General features: G+C 35.3%; 1 protein-coding gene across 3 annotated transcripts in view; it reads left to right on the forward strand.

Moving 5' to 3' along the window:
- The window catches only part of Cog3 (component of oligomeric golgi complex 3), a 56,906-nt gene that overhangs the window by 10,028 nt on the left and 33,347 nt on the right, over window positions 1-13,531 (forward strand). For all 3 annotated transcript variants that reach the window (XM_004844212.3, XM_087197326.1, XM_087197327.1), the window contains exons 2-10: window positions 197-343; window positions 2,784-2,845; window positions 3,843-4,008; window positions 4,692-4,766; window positions 5,792-5,884; window positions 7,130-7,255; window positions 8,821-8,901; window positions 12,467-12,510; window positions 13,142-13,268. In XM_004844212.3, the coding sequence (XP_004844269.1) occupies window positions 197-343; window positions 2,784-2,845; window positions 3,843-4,008; window positions 4,692-4,766; window positions 5,792-5,884; window positions 7,130-7,255; window positions 8,821-8,901; window positions 12,467-12,510; window positions 13,142-13,268 (921 nt within the window). The remainder of the gene's footprint in view (window positions 1-196; window positions 344-2,783; window positions 2,846-3,842; window positions 4,009-4,691; window positions 4,767-5,791; window positions 5,885-7,129; window positions 7,256-8,820; window positions 8,902-12,466; window positions 12,511-13,141; window positions 13,269-13,531) is intronic.

Below are 13,531 nucleotides of genomic sequence, written 5' to 3' on the forward strand. Positions count from 1 at the left end.
TTAGTATTATATGTTTTGAGAGTAGTATTTAACATAGAGCCTCGTTAAAAGTGTCAGTGTTATATGGAATTTATTAATCTCAAATGATTTAATGGAAATACTTCTTTTTCAAATCCATTGAGATGGAAACCCAGTCTTGAGTTAAATTCAAAGAATTTTCAAGTTGCTTAAATATTTTGTGGTTTCTTTTTTCAAGCTACCAATTGAAGACTCATGTAGCTTAACTTCCCAGTCACTGCCCATTGACCTGACTTCAACAGTGCCTGAATCTACAGAAGACATTCTCTTGAAGGGTTTTACTTCCTTAGGAATGGAAGAAGAAAGAATTGAGACCGCACAGCAGGTGAATTGCAGTATCTTTTCTAAGGATATTAGATTACTGCAGATGTCTCAGGATAGGCTAATAAAAAAGGTTCTAATGAAAAGGTGTGAACATTTGATACCATAGTGATTATCAAATCTTTCTAGAACATTCTTGATTTTGTGATAGTTGAAGCTATTAAGTATTTTAAATGACTCTGTTACTCAATTATATTGATGGTATAGATAAAGGTATGGTAGTCCAATTCTGGATGTTGATAGATTATTAAATTTATTAAGGTTTTTAATATTCTGTGTACTTTTGATTTCCCTCAGTAGGTGTCTATATTAACCTGTCCCCTCAAGCAGACACATATTGTACATACATATAAACACATACGTACATATAAACATACACACACCCCTCTCTGTTTGTTGCTAGGTAACCCCTTTAAGAAAGAAAAACTAAATATGATTTTTAGATGAAGCTTTGTTATGTCTCAGTAACTTAGCATATGTAAACTTGGTTTTTGCTTATTGCTAATTATAAACCTAAATGTGTAGTAGTTTATTTAGCCACTTCCTTTGTTTTTTCTATCCTTTTTTTTTTTTTTAAACCCTTGGTACCAGGGATCAAACTTAGGACCTTGCACTTGCCAGGCAGGCATGGTGCCACTGAGCTATCTATCCTGTTAAGAATTAAAGCTGAGGTATTTTCCAAGTGAATGGAAAGGAGGTGCACTCATGGCATGTGCAATACTGCAGAGTGCTTGAGAGCCTCAGCTCTTGGTTCAGACTTCCTGCCTCTGAAAGGCAGCTCCATCACTTAGCATCTTTGTGACCTCTGGCAGATTAGATTTCTTACTTTCTTGGGTCTGCAGTTTTTTAATCTGTGAAACAAGGACAATAATTATACACCTATCATAGGATTTTTATGAGAATTAAATAAGAGAACACATGTAAATGCAGGGTGTGGTGAACACAAAATAAATGCTCAGTAAGTGATAGGCAGGGTACACGAAAGTCTATGCACCCTTGACGTTGAATTCCTCTTGAGAATTCTAGAAGGTAATCAAGCACCGTGTCTGTGAACTTCTTTGGACTGAAAACAAAACCTGGATTAAATTTGCACCTGTATCTTTCATTAAAAGTTAAAAAAATTTAATATATTGAGTTATATCTCTTTAAAAAGTTTGTAAAAATCTAATATATTGAATTATGAACTTACATACAATAGGATATACTCATTTTAAGTGTTAGCTGAGTTCGTTTTGACAAGTGTGTATACTGGAATGACTACCACTACTACTAAGATATAAAACATTTCTTTCACCTCAGAAACTTTCTTTATGCCCAGTTTAAGGATGATCCCCAAATGGATTTTTGTGGGTTTTTTTTCCTCGATACTTGGAATTGAACCCAGGGGCTTTGCACCAAGCTATATCTCTGCCCTTTTAAAATTAAAAAAAAAAAATTGAGACAAGATTTTGCTGAGTTGCCTGGGCTTGGCTCAAACTTGGAATCCTCCTGCCTCAGCCTCCCGGAGTACTGGGATTACAGTGAGATGATACCATGCCTAGCCCCATTTGTTTTTTTAATAATAGATATTTTTCATAGTATTGGTAGTAGGGCCAGGATTCAAACTAATGGTTTAGGTGATGCCAAAGCCCATATTCTTAAACTACTGTATAATCTTATTTTCAAGTTTTTATTCTCAGATTTTTTACTAGATAATATTGACATTTACCTAAGGCCCTGTGCTAACTATTCAGATTTGGCAAACTAGTAAGTGGGCATTAGGAAGAAAAGTTTATTTTTTATAATTGTGTCTGTAATACTCCTCTTACTGAACTTTGGAAATGGCCAGTGTTTTTTTAATATCCTTTGCTTTTCTTAGCATGTAAATATTGCATATATAATAATTATCTTCTTCTGGTGTCTTAGTGACTTTCTTATCACTGAGACATAGTACCTGATTCTCACAAGTTAAAGGAGAAAAGGTTTATTTTGCCTCACAGTTTGTAGAGGCTTCATTCATAATTAGGTGGTTCCAAGGCAGGGTGGCTTGGCACAGGAGAAACAGCTCATGGTGTGGTGGTGGTAAGCAGAGAGTGAGATCAAGGAGAGGGGAGGGAGATAGACCCTTCCAGGCCACACCCCCAGTGACCCACCTCCTCCTACCAGGCTCACCTCCCAGCGTCACATTGAGCTATACATTTCTCAGTGGAGTAATCCATTTATCAGTATCATTCACCTATGATCCACTCACCTCCTAAGAGCCCCATCTATAAGCGTATAAGGCTTTGGGAGGACATCTAGATATAAACCGTAACACCTGGCTTAAAGCTAATTATTTATGACTAAGCCTTAAATAATAAGACTGAGGTAGTGTCTCCCCCTTTGTCTTATAGTTTAGCATGTATTCACATTTCATTTTATCTTTTTTAGTTTAGTTGACAATATAATATTCTTTATTTTTCCAGTTTTTTTCGTGGTTTGCAAAGCTCCAAACTCAGATGGATCAGGATGAAGGAACAAAATATAGGTATGTCAGGTTCTTATATTTGTTTGATACTGTAAATTTTAGATCACAGTCACCTCGTACAATTCATATTCTGTGTCTTTAAACAAATAAAGGTGTAGAGAAGACACTGACATGCACATTTTGTTTAAAAATAGCCAGAGAGAGGATTTGGGAATTATAACTGATTTTAGAAGCTGTGTGATTGAAAAAAAAGATATCTCTGGAAAGCACTGGGTTTGAGTAATTTTACATGAACTCTAAGAGGTATTTGTTGCCTTTCCATATAAGGAGAAACATTCACAAGAGACATTAAGGATGGCCATCTTGATTGGGTTTAACTGTGTAGTTCTGGTTTTATATGCTGTTAGCATGTGGAGACATGATAGTGTACAGATTCTGGCCATTTCAGGATTGTGGGTTGGTATTTATATTCAGCTGACATTGACAGCTGTTATTGCTGGACAGTGTGTTAGGCTCTTTGATAAAAGATCCCATTTAATCCTTGTAGCAGCTATGTGAGCAAAGATAATTACTATTTCTGTTTTACAGAAGGGCAACTTGAGGCCTATAAATATTTAATAACTTGCTCAATATCATGCAGACTTAGGTAGAGCTGAGACTTGGACCCATGGCTTCCAGTTCCCAATCTGGAATTCTCCACAGCATCACACCATCTCTCAAAGGTGGCAGTGGTCTGATAGGACTGACCAACCTTGGATTGGCTTGGGATCCCACTCTTTGGAAGTTGAGCCATTACCTTACAAGTGAAAAGCTAGGTTAAAGTTAACTTTTTGTTGTTGTTGTTGTTGCTTATAGTATCAGTGAGTTGTCTTCTTAAGTATTTGAACATTTTATGATATAGCTTTTGCTATATTTCTGAGTATAATCACTTTTGCTAGTAGGTCAGACTTTCCTCCCGAAATTCAAGCTTGTGGGAAAAATGAGGCTTTCTTGCTAATTGACTGTGCTTATTGGGGGAAAATATTATTTCCAATCCCCTTTTGGTTCTGTTTTCTAGACAGATGAGGGATTACTTGTCTGGGTTTCAGGAGCAGTGTGATGCTATTTTGAATGATGTAAACAGTGCTCTTCAGCATCTGGAATCATTGCAGAACCAGTATCTCTTTGTGTCTAATAAGACAGGAACCCTCCATGAAGCCTGTGAACAGCTCCTAAAAGAACAGGTAATTTGGAGTAGGAGGGAGGGTCAGTGATTATAGTTAATATTTTATTTTAAATAGATGTATGCAATTTAATTTTAATTCCTTAGTCTCTGTAAATATATGTTGAACACTGCTCTGAAAGAGGCCTTGTGCTACATATGCAGGGCAGCCTGCTTTCCAAATGAGCTCATGTGAAGAGGGGTAAACACAAGCTTTCCTGTGTTGTGAGCTGTTAGGTCTCAGTACAGTTTTAGAATCAGTGGATCTATTAGCTTGCTCTGGCATTCTTTTTTTTGTGGGGGGGGGGGACTGGGGATCGAACTTGGGACCTTGCACTTGGGAGGCGGGCCGCAGAACCACTGAACTAAATACCTGGTCCCATTCTTTATTATTAACATTTCACAAACAAGCAGATGAACTGATTGAAGTTACACTTAAACTGGTGATTTAGAGGTAAAATATTGAAAACTATGTCTCAGAATTTTCTCTGTATGTATTTTATGTGTTTTTGAAGGCAATCATTATTTTACAAATCATAAAATTTAATTATTACCTCTTTTAATTCATGACTGCAGAAATATTTCACTATTGGGAAATCTGTACATCTACATGTCTAATATAAATCTGTTGACAATAATCTTGAGACTGGAGTGTTAATTCTTATATTCTTACAGTAATTGATTTTTCTCTTTTAAAAATGCAAGTCGGAACTTGTTGATCTGGCTGAAAATATTCAACAAAAGCTTTCTTATTTTAATGAATTGGAAACTATTAATACAGTAAGTGCTTTTTGCTTTTTTTGTAGTCAGTGATTTTTATATTTCCTCAGTATAGTCCTCAAACTTAGACTTTAGCTTGAGTTACACTGTAACTTACAAATGTTTGTATAGTAAGAGATATTCCTGTTTGTAACAAGTGGAGATAATATTACCAGTTAAAAGTTTTAAAAAATATAGTTTATGTAATGTTTTTTAAATTGGGTTGTTATTAAAATCTTTTGATTGGTTGCCTCTTCTATATTATCTGCAAACTGTGAAGAAAATTGTGGGAAGAAATGCTCAATTTTAAATCTTGCTGTGATTGTGCTAGCGAGAACATTTTTTTGAAGAAATTTTCATGTTTAGTTTGAAGAAATGTAGAGTCTTATAATGTATACTTGTATCCTAAATAATAGTCCCCAAAGTTATATTTCTTTTTCTGATTTATAAATTAATCATAATTATATATAAATCATGTTATTAAATTATTAAAATCATTAGTTTAATAAAGGCATAGAAATAAAGCTAATAGCACAGAAGTAAAACCGTGGAATGTAATGGGAATTAGTTTATTGCCAAGCCGTTTGCATATCAGGTTATAAAATGATTGGCTAGTAATATTTTACTTTTGTAATATGACTGCCAAATTAATCCTTGAACCATAAGAAAATTGCCAGTGTTTGAAAGTGGAAATATTATATATGTTATGAAGTACTAGAAAGTGGGAAATCTAGATACGTGATATATTATTTCATTATAACATTGTGCAGTGGTATAGTAAAAATATTTGCTAATTCATGCAGAGCTCCATTAAAGCTTACTAGGAATAAACTGATTTAAATCAGTATTCTTTTCTATTTGTTTTCTTCCTTATTATTGCACATGGACCATATTTGAGGACATTTTGATGACTTTTAAAATATATTGTAAAGATCTAGTACATTGTAGTTTATCTTAAAGGAAAATGTTAATTCTAGTTAATAATTTTAAACTTGTACCTGTATTTTGTTTTTGTCAATTAATTGATTGTTTTTGTCCTTTTGAAGAAATTGAATTCTCCTACTTTGTCTGTAAATAGTGAAGGATTTATACCTATGCTGGCCAAGTTAGATGATTGTATAACCTATATTTCATCTCATGTAAGTAATGGTACTTGTGTATGTTTCAAAGAAATCTTAACATTTCTATTATATTACTTCCTGTGTGCTACAATAATTACTTCTTCTGAAAGGAAAAATATAGTCACCCCTCTGTATCCATAGGTTCTGTATCTGTGGATTCAGTGAACCTGCAAATCATAAAGACTCAGGAAAAAGCACTGCATCTGTACTGACCATGTACAGATGTTTTTCCTTGTCATTTTTCCTTAAACAATAGTGTGACGACTATTTACATATCATTTGCATTGAATTGGGTTTTATAAGTAATCTAGAGATGAATTAAAGTAGATGAGAGGATGAATATAGATTATAGGAAAACGCTATGCCATTTTATATAAGGAACTTGTGCATCCATGGGTTTTTATATTCTTGGGGGTCCTAGAGCCAATTCTATATGGATCCTAAGGAATGACTGTATGTATCTGTAACATGTTGAAGAAAAACTAGTTAATTCTTTGTTGTTATCAGTAGTAGTATAAAAATACAGTACTTTTAGCTCTTGAGGCTGCCCCTGGAGTAGAATTGCTCCTGGCTGACTCAGCTTTATTTTACCTGAAAGGATGAATCATATTTTAAATTGTTGATAGCCTGTTGTGCAAGATAATTCCTTGGAAATGGAAAATATTACTTGGGGGAACTAAGGTGACAAGCTCTTTGGGGTTTTCTCTCTCTCTCTCTCTCTGCCTCTCTCTCTCTCTCTCTCTCTGTCTCTCTGTCTCTCTGTCTTTGATACTGATGATTGATCCCAGGCCGTTTGCACTAAGCTACATTCCCAGCACTTTTTTAGTTTTTATTTAGAGATGCTGTTACTAAGTTGCTTAGGCTAGGCTTGAACTTGGTGGTCCTCTGGCCTCGGCTTCCCTAGTGCTGGGCTTACAGGCACGTGCCACCGTGCCCAGCTAAGCTTTTTGGCTTAATCATTGTATCTCCAAGGATTTCTCTATCCTTTCTCTAGTTGGACTTTACATATTAGTTTCACAGTCCATGGAGTACTTAAAACTGCAGCAGTTGAGCTCCTACTTTGTGCCAGGTATAGGGGATTTGGCTGTGATGAAGTCAGTCATAGTATTTGTCTTCATGGACCTCATAATCTACATAAAACTTTTTTTTGAATGTTTGAACTTCATATATCGCTTTACCTAAAGGACACGTTGGTTTTTATTAAAATCTAGCTTTTTGTCAGTGTTTGTTTCTTCTTTGTAAATTCTCCTCTTTGTTTTACAGCCTAATTTTAAAGATTATCCTGTATACTTGCTGAAGTTTAAACAGTGTCTTTCTAAAGCATTGCACCTCATGAAGACATACACTGTGAATACACTACAGACTCTCACAAATCAGTTACTTAAAAGGGTGAGTTAACTGATCTCAGCAACAGCTTTATTTTTGGTTCATTTATTGTCCATAATCTTTTTTTTTTTTTTTGTTACTGGGGATTGAACTTGGGTCCTCGCACTTGTGCAACAGCCGACAAAACCACTGAGCTAAATCCCTGGCCCCCATTGTCCATAATCTTTATCTAAGATTAATACTTTGTAATTGCTCCAAAGTTTTATTAAGTTTTATTTATAATAGAATTGTCCTTATTAGAAATGTCCATTATAATCTTGTTTTCACGTAATATTTAACAGTTTGAGTAGTGTCTGGTAATATATGATAAATAATTAAATGAGCACATGTTTGTAATCCCTTCACTCGAGAGGCTGAGGCAAGAGGATTGCTGCGAGTTTGAGGCCGGCCTGGGCTGCCTAGTGAGTTCAAGGCCAGCTGGAACTATATAGCAAAACCTTGTCTCAAAAAAAAAAAAAAAAAAGAAATACAAACTATATGTCACTTAAAACATTTCTGTTTTATGAAAATGTTGGAAAGAAATACACCAAAATAATAGAAGTGGTTCAGTCTGATAGATTATTTGTTTATTAATTAATTATCATTATTTTTTGTGGTGCTGGAGATTGAGCCCAGGGCCATGCACATGCTAGAGAAGGGCTCTACCTCTGAGTTACACTCCTATCCTAAATTTTTTTCTTTACCTTTTTTTTTTTGGTGGTTTTTATGCTTTTATTTTTATTGTGCATCCCTTAATGTTTTAAATTGAAATAGGAAATGCATAGCAGCAAAAAGGAGCTAGTTAGGTCCCTGCCCTCATGGAGCTTATATTCAGGAGAAATGATGAGTAAAGAAGGAAAAGCAGTTACAGATTGCAGTAGATGCTAGGTGGAAAGTTAGTAGGATGTTAGGTTAGAAAATAAGAGTAGAGCTAGCTAGGGTGGTCATTGAGTATATTTCTTTCCTAAGAAAACAGAATCAAAATGGTTATTTATATTTTGCTTTTTAAGCTTACTTTCTAAAAAAATATGGAATGTCTTCTTGAACTTTCATTCAGAGCCAGTGATTTTTGGGTTGTGTTTTACTATTTATGTTGCTTCTAGCTGATATAACAGACTATTTTTTTTACTATTTTGCAGAATTTTCAGTAACTTTAGGAAACTAATATTTAATAAATAGAAGTGCTCACTATGCTAGTGCTTTACCATTGAGCTTCACAAAGTCTCTGTGTATGTATATTATGGTAATTTTATGGATGCCCTGAATCTCAGGGAGGTGAAGTAATCTTGCCAATGTTTTACATCCAGAAAGTGTCAGTATGAATCTGTATGCAGGCCGTTTCCTTCCAAAGTTTTAAATAATACAGAGTAAATTTTAACTATAATAAGAGAAGAGAAAGATAGTTCCTCTTAATTATTTATAATTTGTAGCAATAATAATATGTAATTTCTCTGTGATTTTTCTTTCTAAGCTTTGGGTTGGTATGAAGACCAAGCCAGAGTCATATGAAATGGTTAGGGTTACATTTTCTGAATAATTCTTTGTTTGCTAATTATATTCCTTCCCTATTTTCTTCCATGTTTCTTTAGGATCCTTCATCTATACCTAATGCAGACAATTCTTTCACACTATTTTATGTGAAATTTCGAGCTGCTGCCCCCAAAGTCAGAGTAAGTCCATTGACATAAATAGGATATTGTTATGAAATTTATGCAGCTAGCCATTTTGAAGTACTTTGCTTACTCCAGGGAAATGAACGTGAATGAAAGATGGCGTTGTCCTTTCACATTCAGCAATGTATCTTAGAGATGGGTCCTGCTCACTTCCACAGAGCAGGAAACATGTCATTTTCCTGTGATCTTCAGGGAAGGTTTCTAGATAAAGGTAGGTTTAAAAAGCTCATATTTTTAGTGTACTTGAGGAGGCTGATGTTTTATACAGAGAGGACAGCATTATAGTGAAGGTTGTGGTGACATAAAAAGAAATACATTTTGGGAGAACTATGTAATTTGTTATAGGAACAAAGAATATTAGTGGGGTATGATGGGAAACAGCACAGGAAAAATGGCAAAGACCCATCTCACAAGGGACTTTACATGTCATTAATTCAGGAAAAGTAGAGAAATAATGAGTGTGATTTGGTCACATTGATCATTTCAGAAATGAAAGTTGCAGTGTAAACATGGATTATGGGGAAGAGAGATTTGAGATAGGCTTGATAACAAGGAATATTTTGCAGTGATCTAGGTAAAATAGGGATTGAATAAGGCATTGATAGTATCTTCCATGAGGTTGGATATGTGTCTTATTTACTGCCTGTAGTAGTGTTTGGTAGATAAAAGAATGCCCAATGTGTTCATCTTGATTAGGTAATCGTAGGTAATTGGAAATGGAGGCAGGGAAAGTCTGATATATTTTATAATATATCTGAAATATACTTAATTGGATCTGATACATGAATATTCTTTATTCATTGTGAAGTTACTAGAAAGGGTAATCTACTTTTGCTAAATCTTCTTTTACTTGTTTCTGTTTACAAAGTCAGCCACTTGAGAAGGAGTTTTTGGTTTTTGGAAATAGAAGAAACTTCCTTTTATTTATAGAAGATAATAGACAGTGATTAATTGATGGTATGAGATTTAGATTGTGCCTCCTTGATTGATTTTGCTTATTAGCCAAATGCCCATGATAATAATTTGATTAGAAAATGGTATAGATAAGAGGCTTATTCTCATGGATGATTATAAAGTGATTATTATAATTATCAGTGGCTTTCCTATACATTATAAGTAACCAGTTAGTCCATGTGCTGGGCCCCTACTTACATTAGCAATAGAAAGCATCAAATGCTTACCTAGCAATAACTTATGGAACTATAAGGATGAAGGAAATGGCAAAACTAGACAGACATTCATAAAAGATTGTATAAATGGTAAAAATATCTTGTTTGTGGTTAGGAGACTTAATTTTTAAAATCTCAGTTCTTCCCAGTGAAATTTACACTGGGAAGTACAGTGGGATGTACTCCTAGCAGAAATTCCAGTGGGTTGAACTTTATCTGATAAATAAGTAAGACTATAGAAATTTTTGAAAAATACAGTGTTGTTGATTCAATAATTCACTGACAGATCATTGAAATGGAAAATTCTAAAATTTAATGTATAAAGAAACATCTCAAATCAAAAAGAAGTGCTGAAGTTTTCTAAAATGGTATTGGGAAAATCTGCTAAGTATTTGAAAAAAAGAGTAAGCATTTTACTTGATAATATTACCAAAATACATTGTAAGTGAGCTAATAAATATGACATGATAAGCACATCCCCTAAAAAGCTAGAAAAATTATTGGGAAAGAAATTAAGGATATAAACATTAAATGTTTGGATTTTAAATAGCAAAAACAAGGTAAAAATTGGAATCTTTTCAACAGGAAAGTCAGTATTTTTTTTTTTTTTTGGTACCAGGGATCAAACTCGTGTCCTTGCGCTTGCGGGGCAGGCAGCAGAACCACTGAGCTAAATCCCCAGCCCAAAAGTCAGTATTTTTAATATACTATAGCTGCTTCTATATCAATACAAATACATTTAATATAAAATAACCAGGTTACTCAGATAATGTGGAAAATGCAGGCAAGTTAAGATTAGGCACCTGGTTGTGGTGGCAAACCCTTGTAGTCCCAATGCTTAGGAGGTTGGGGCAGGAGGATCATGAGCTTCAGGCCGTCTTGGGCTACATAGTGAGTTCAGGGCTGGCTCAGAATATATAGTGAGTTCTGTTACAAAAGAAACAAAGGTTAGGCATTATTTTGTGTTTTGGAAATAGATAAATTATGGCTTAGGTCAGTTCTTTTGAGGATTTGGTGAGACAAGTAATACTGTTGATGTAAATGATTCATTTCTAAAAGGTTTTTTTAGGATGCTAGCTTAACAGCCTATACAAATACATTTTTCTTTTGACCCATTGTGTTGTGCTCTCATAATACTAGCTTTAATAGTAGGAAGTAGGATCTCAGAGAAGTGAACCAGGTTGCCTGGGCTCAGACAGCTATGATGGAGCAGACACTCAGACCCCCTAGTTTCCCTCTGGGCTCTTAACCAGAGGGCTGCAGTTCTTTGGAAACAATTTAAATATCTAATAATAGAAGAATGAACAATAGGATAATATTTAGCAATTTTACATAATGTTTAATCATAATTATAATAATAATTATTATTATTTGTTGTTGTTTTGAGGCAGGGCCTCATTATGTAGTTCAGGCTGGCCTTGAATTCACTGTGTAGCCCAGGTTGGCCTCAAACTTGCGATGATCCTCCTGCCTCAGCCTCCTGAGTACTGGGATTATAGGTGTGTGCCACCACCCCTGGTTCACATAATGTTTTAAATGAATCAAAATGAGATTCATTGAATGTTTTACTAGGCACTATTGTAGGGCTTTTTATACGTTTTCATCTAATATTGAAAATTATTTAATAGGAAAGTGTCTATGAAATAATGTTAATTTTTGTTGTTTGTTTGTTTGTTTTTGGTACCAGGGATCGAACTCGGGTCCTTGTGCTTGCACAGCAGGCGGCGAAACCACTGAGCTAAATCCCCGGCAAATGTAAATCCATCTCTACTTTTGTTTTTGTTTTTGTTTTTTGGTACCGGGGATCGAACTCGGGTCTTTGAGTTAGCGCAGCAGGCGGCAAAACCACTGAGCTAAATCCTCGGCCCTGTTTGTTTGTGTTTTGAGACAGAGTCTCACTATGTAGTCCAGGTTGGCCTTGAGCTCACTAAGTAGCCCAGGCTGGCTTCGAACTGGTGGCGATCGTCCTGCCTCAGCCTCCTGAGTGGTGGGACTGCAGGTGTGCACCACCATGCCTGCCAAAGTTATGTTGATTTTTAAAAGGAGATTTTGGGCCGGGGATTTAGCTCTGTGGTTCCGGCGCCTGCCTCGTAAGCACAAGGTCCCGAGTTTGATCTCCGGTACCAAAAAAAAAAAAGCAGATTATAAAACTAAACATGTATAATTTCAGCTTTGTTTAAGAAGAAAACTATGGGTCCAAAAACCTGAAAGTAAATATACTGAAATATTATGTGTGATTACTTCTTAGTATGGAAGGTGATTTTCATGGCTTTTCATTTTTTTTATATTTACGTTTTTTTAAATGAGCAATGTGATACTGTCATAATAAAAAGGTAATGAAAAGTATAATTAATATGTTCAGCTTTTTAATGTGGTTTTTCTTTATTCTGCAGACTCTTATTGAACAAATAGAAGAACGATCCGAAAAAATACCCGAGTGAGTATCCAGTTCTTTGATTTCCAGATTACATTCTTCTTGTAGTGCTGTTTTTCCAAATCTGGTGTCTCTGATATTTCCTGAGGAGTTACTCTTTTTTTGTTTGTTTGTAGTAGTGGGGATTGAACCAGAGAGTGCCACACTGTGTCCTCGGCCCTTTTCTTTATATACTTTGAGAGAGCATCTCACTAAATTGCCCGCGCTGACCTCAGCTTATGATCTTCTTGCCTCAGACTCCCAGACATCTGGGGTTACAAGCATGCGCCATCAGGTGTCCAAGCCTGTTCTCATAGCACACAACTTACTTTGGGGAGCAAGGTCTCAGATTTGACTTAGCAAATTTTTATGCCAAGAGTTTTTCCCACAACAGGATTTCCTTCTCTTCTGAACAGACATGAGGTCTCTATTCTTGGAAGAGAAATCCTTTAAGAGGTAGCGCTTGTGGGATCACTTCATTATGGGTTTTGTTTTATATCTGTTATTTCTGAGCATTTAATTTGGGCACATGAAAGGTGACCATTATGATTTTATAGGTTTGACTATCTATTCTGGGGTTTAAGATCAGATTTAATTTACATATCTGAAATCAGAAATTCATAGCCCCATCTATTTTTATTTGCATTTTCATTAGATACCAGCAACTGCTCAGTGATATCCACCAGTGTTACCTTTCTCAGCGGGAGCTCCTTTTGGGCCCTAGTATTGCCTGTACTGTCACAGAGTTAACCAGCCAAAACAATAGAGACCATTGTGCCTTGGTAAGTTTGTACCTAATTTGGTTTAGTGTTAAATCTTCCCGTGAGCTATTCTGATGCCATACTTGATTTATCTTCCTCTAAAGTACTGTTTTTCCAAATCTAGTTATGTCCCTGATGTCTTGTTCTTTTTTTTCTCTTTCGTTAAATTTATTGGTACATTTTAGGTATGCAATACAGTTACATTCATCACTGGGAATTCCTGATGTCTTGTTCTTGTAGTACACAACTTACTTCAGGGAGCAAGGTCTCAGACATGACTTAGC

This window comes from Heterocephalus glaber, unplaced genomic scaffold, assembly GCF_053883595.1.
Source record: "Heterocephalus glaber isolate CG9 unplaced genomic scaffold, H.glaber_assembly_v1.0 deba00001666, whole genome shotgun sequence".
NCBI classification, from domain to species: domain Eukaryota; kingdom Metazoa; phylum Chordata; class Mammalia; order Rodentia; family Bathyergidae; genus Heterocephalus; species Heterocephalus glaber.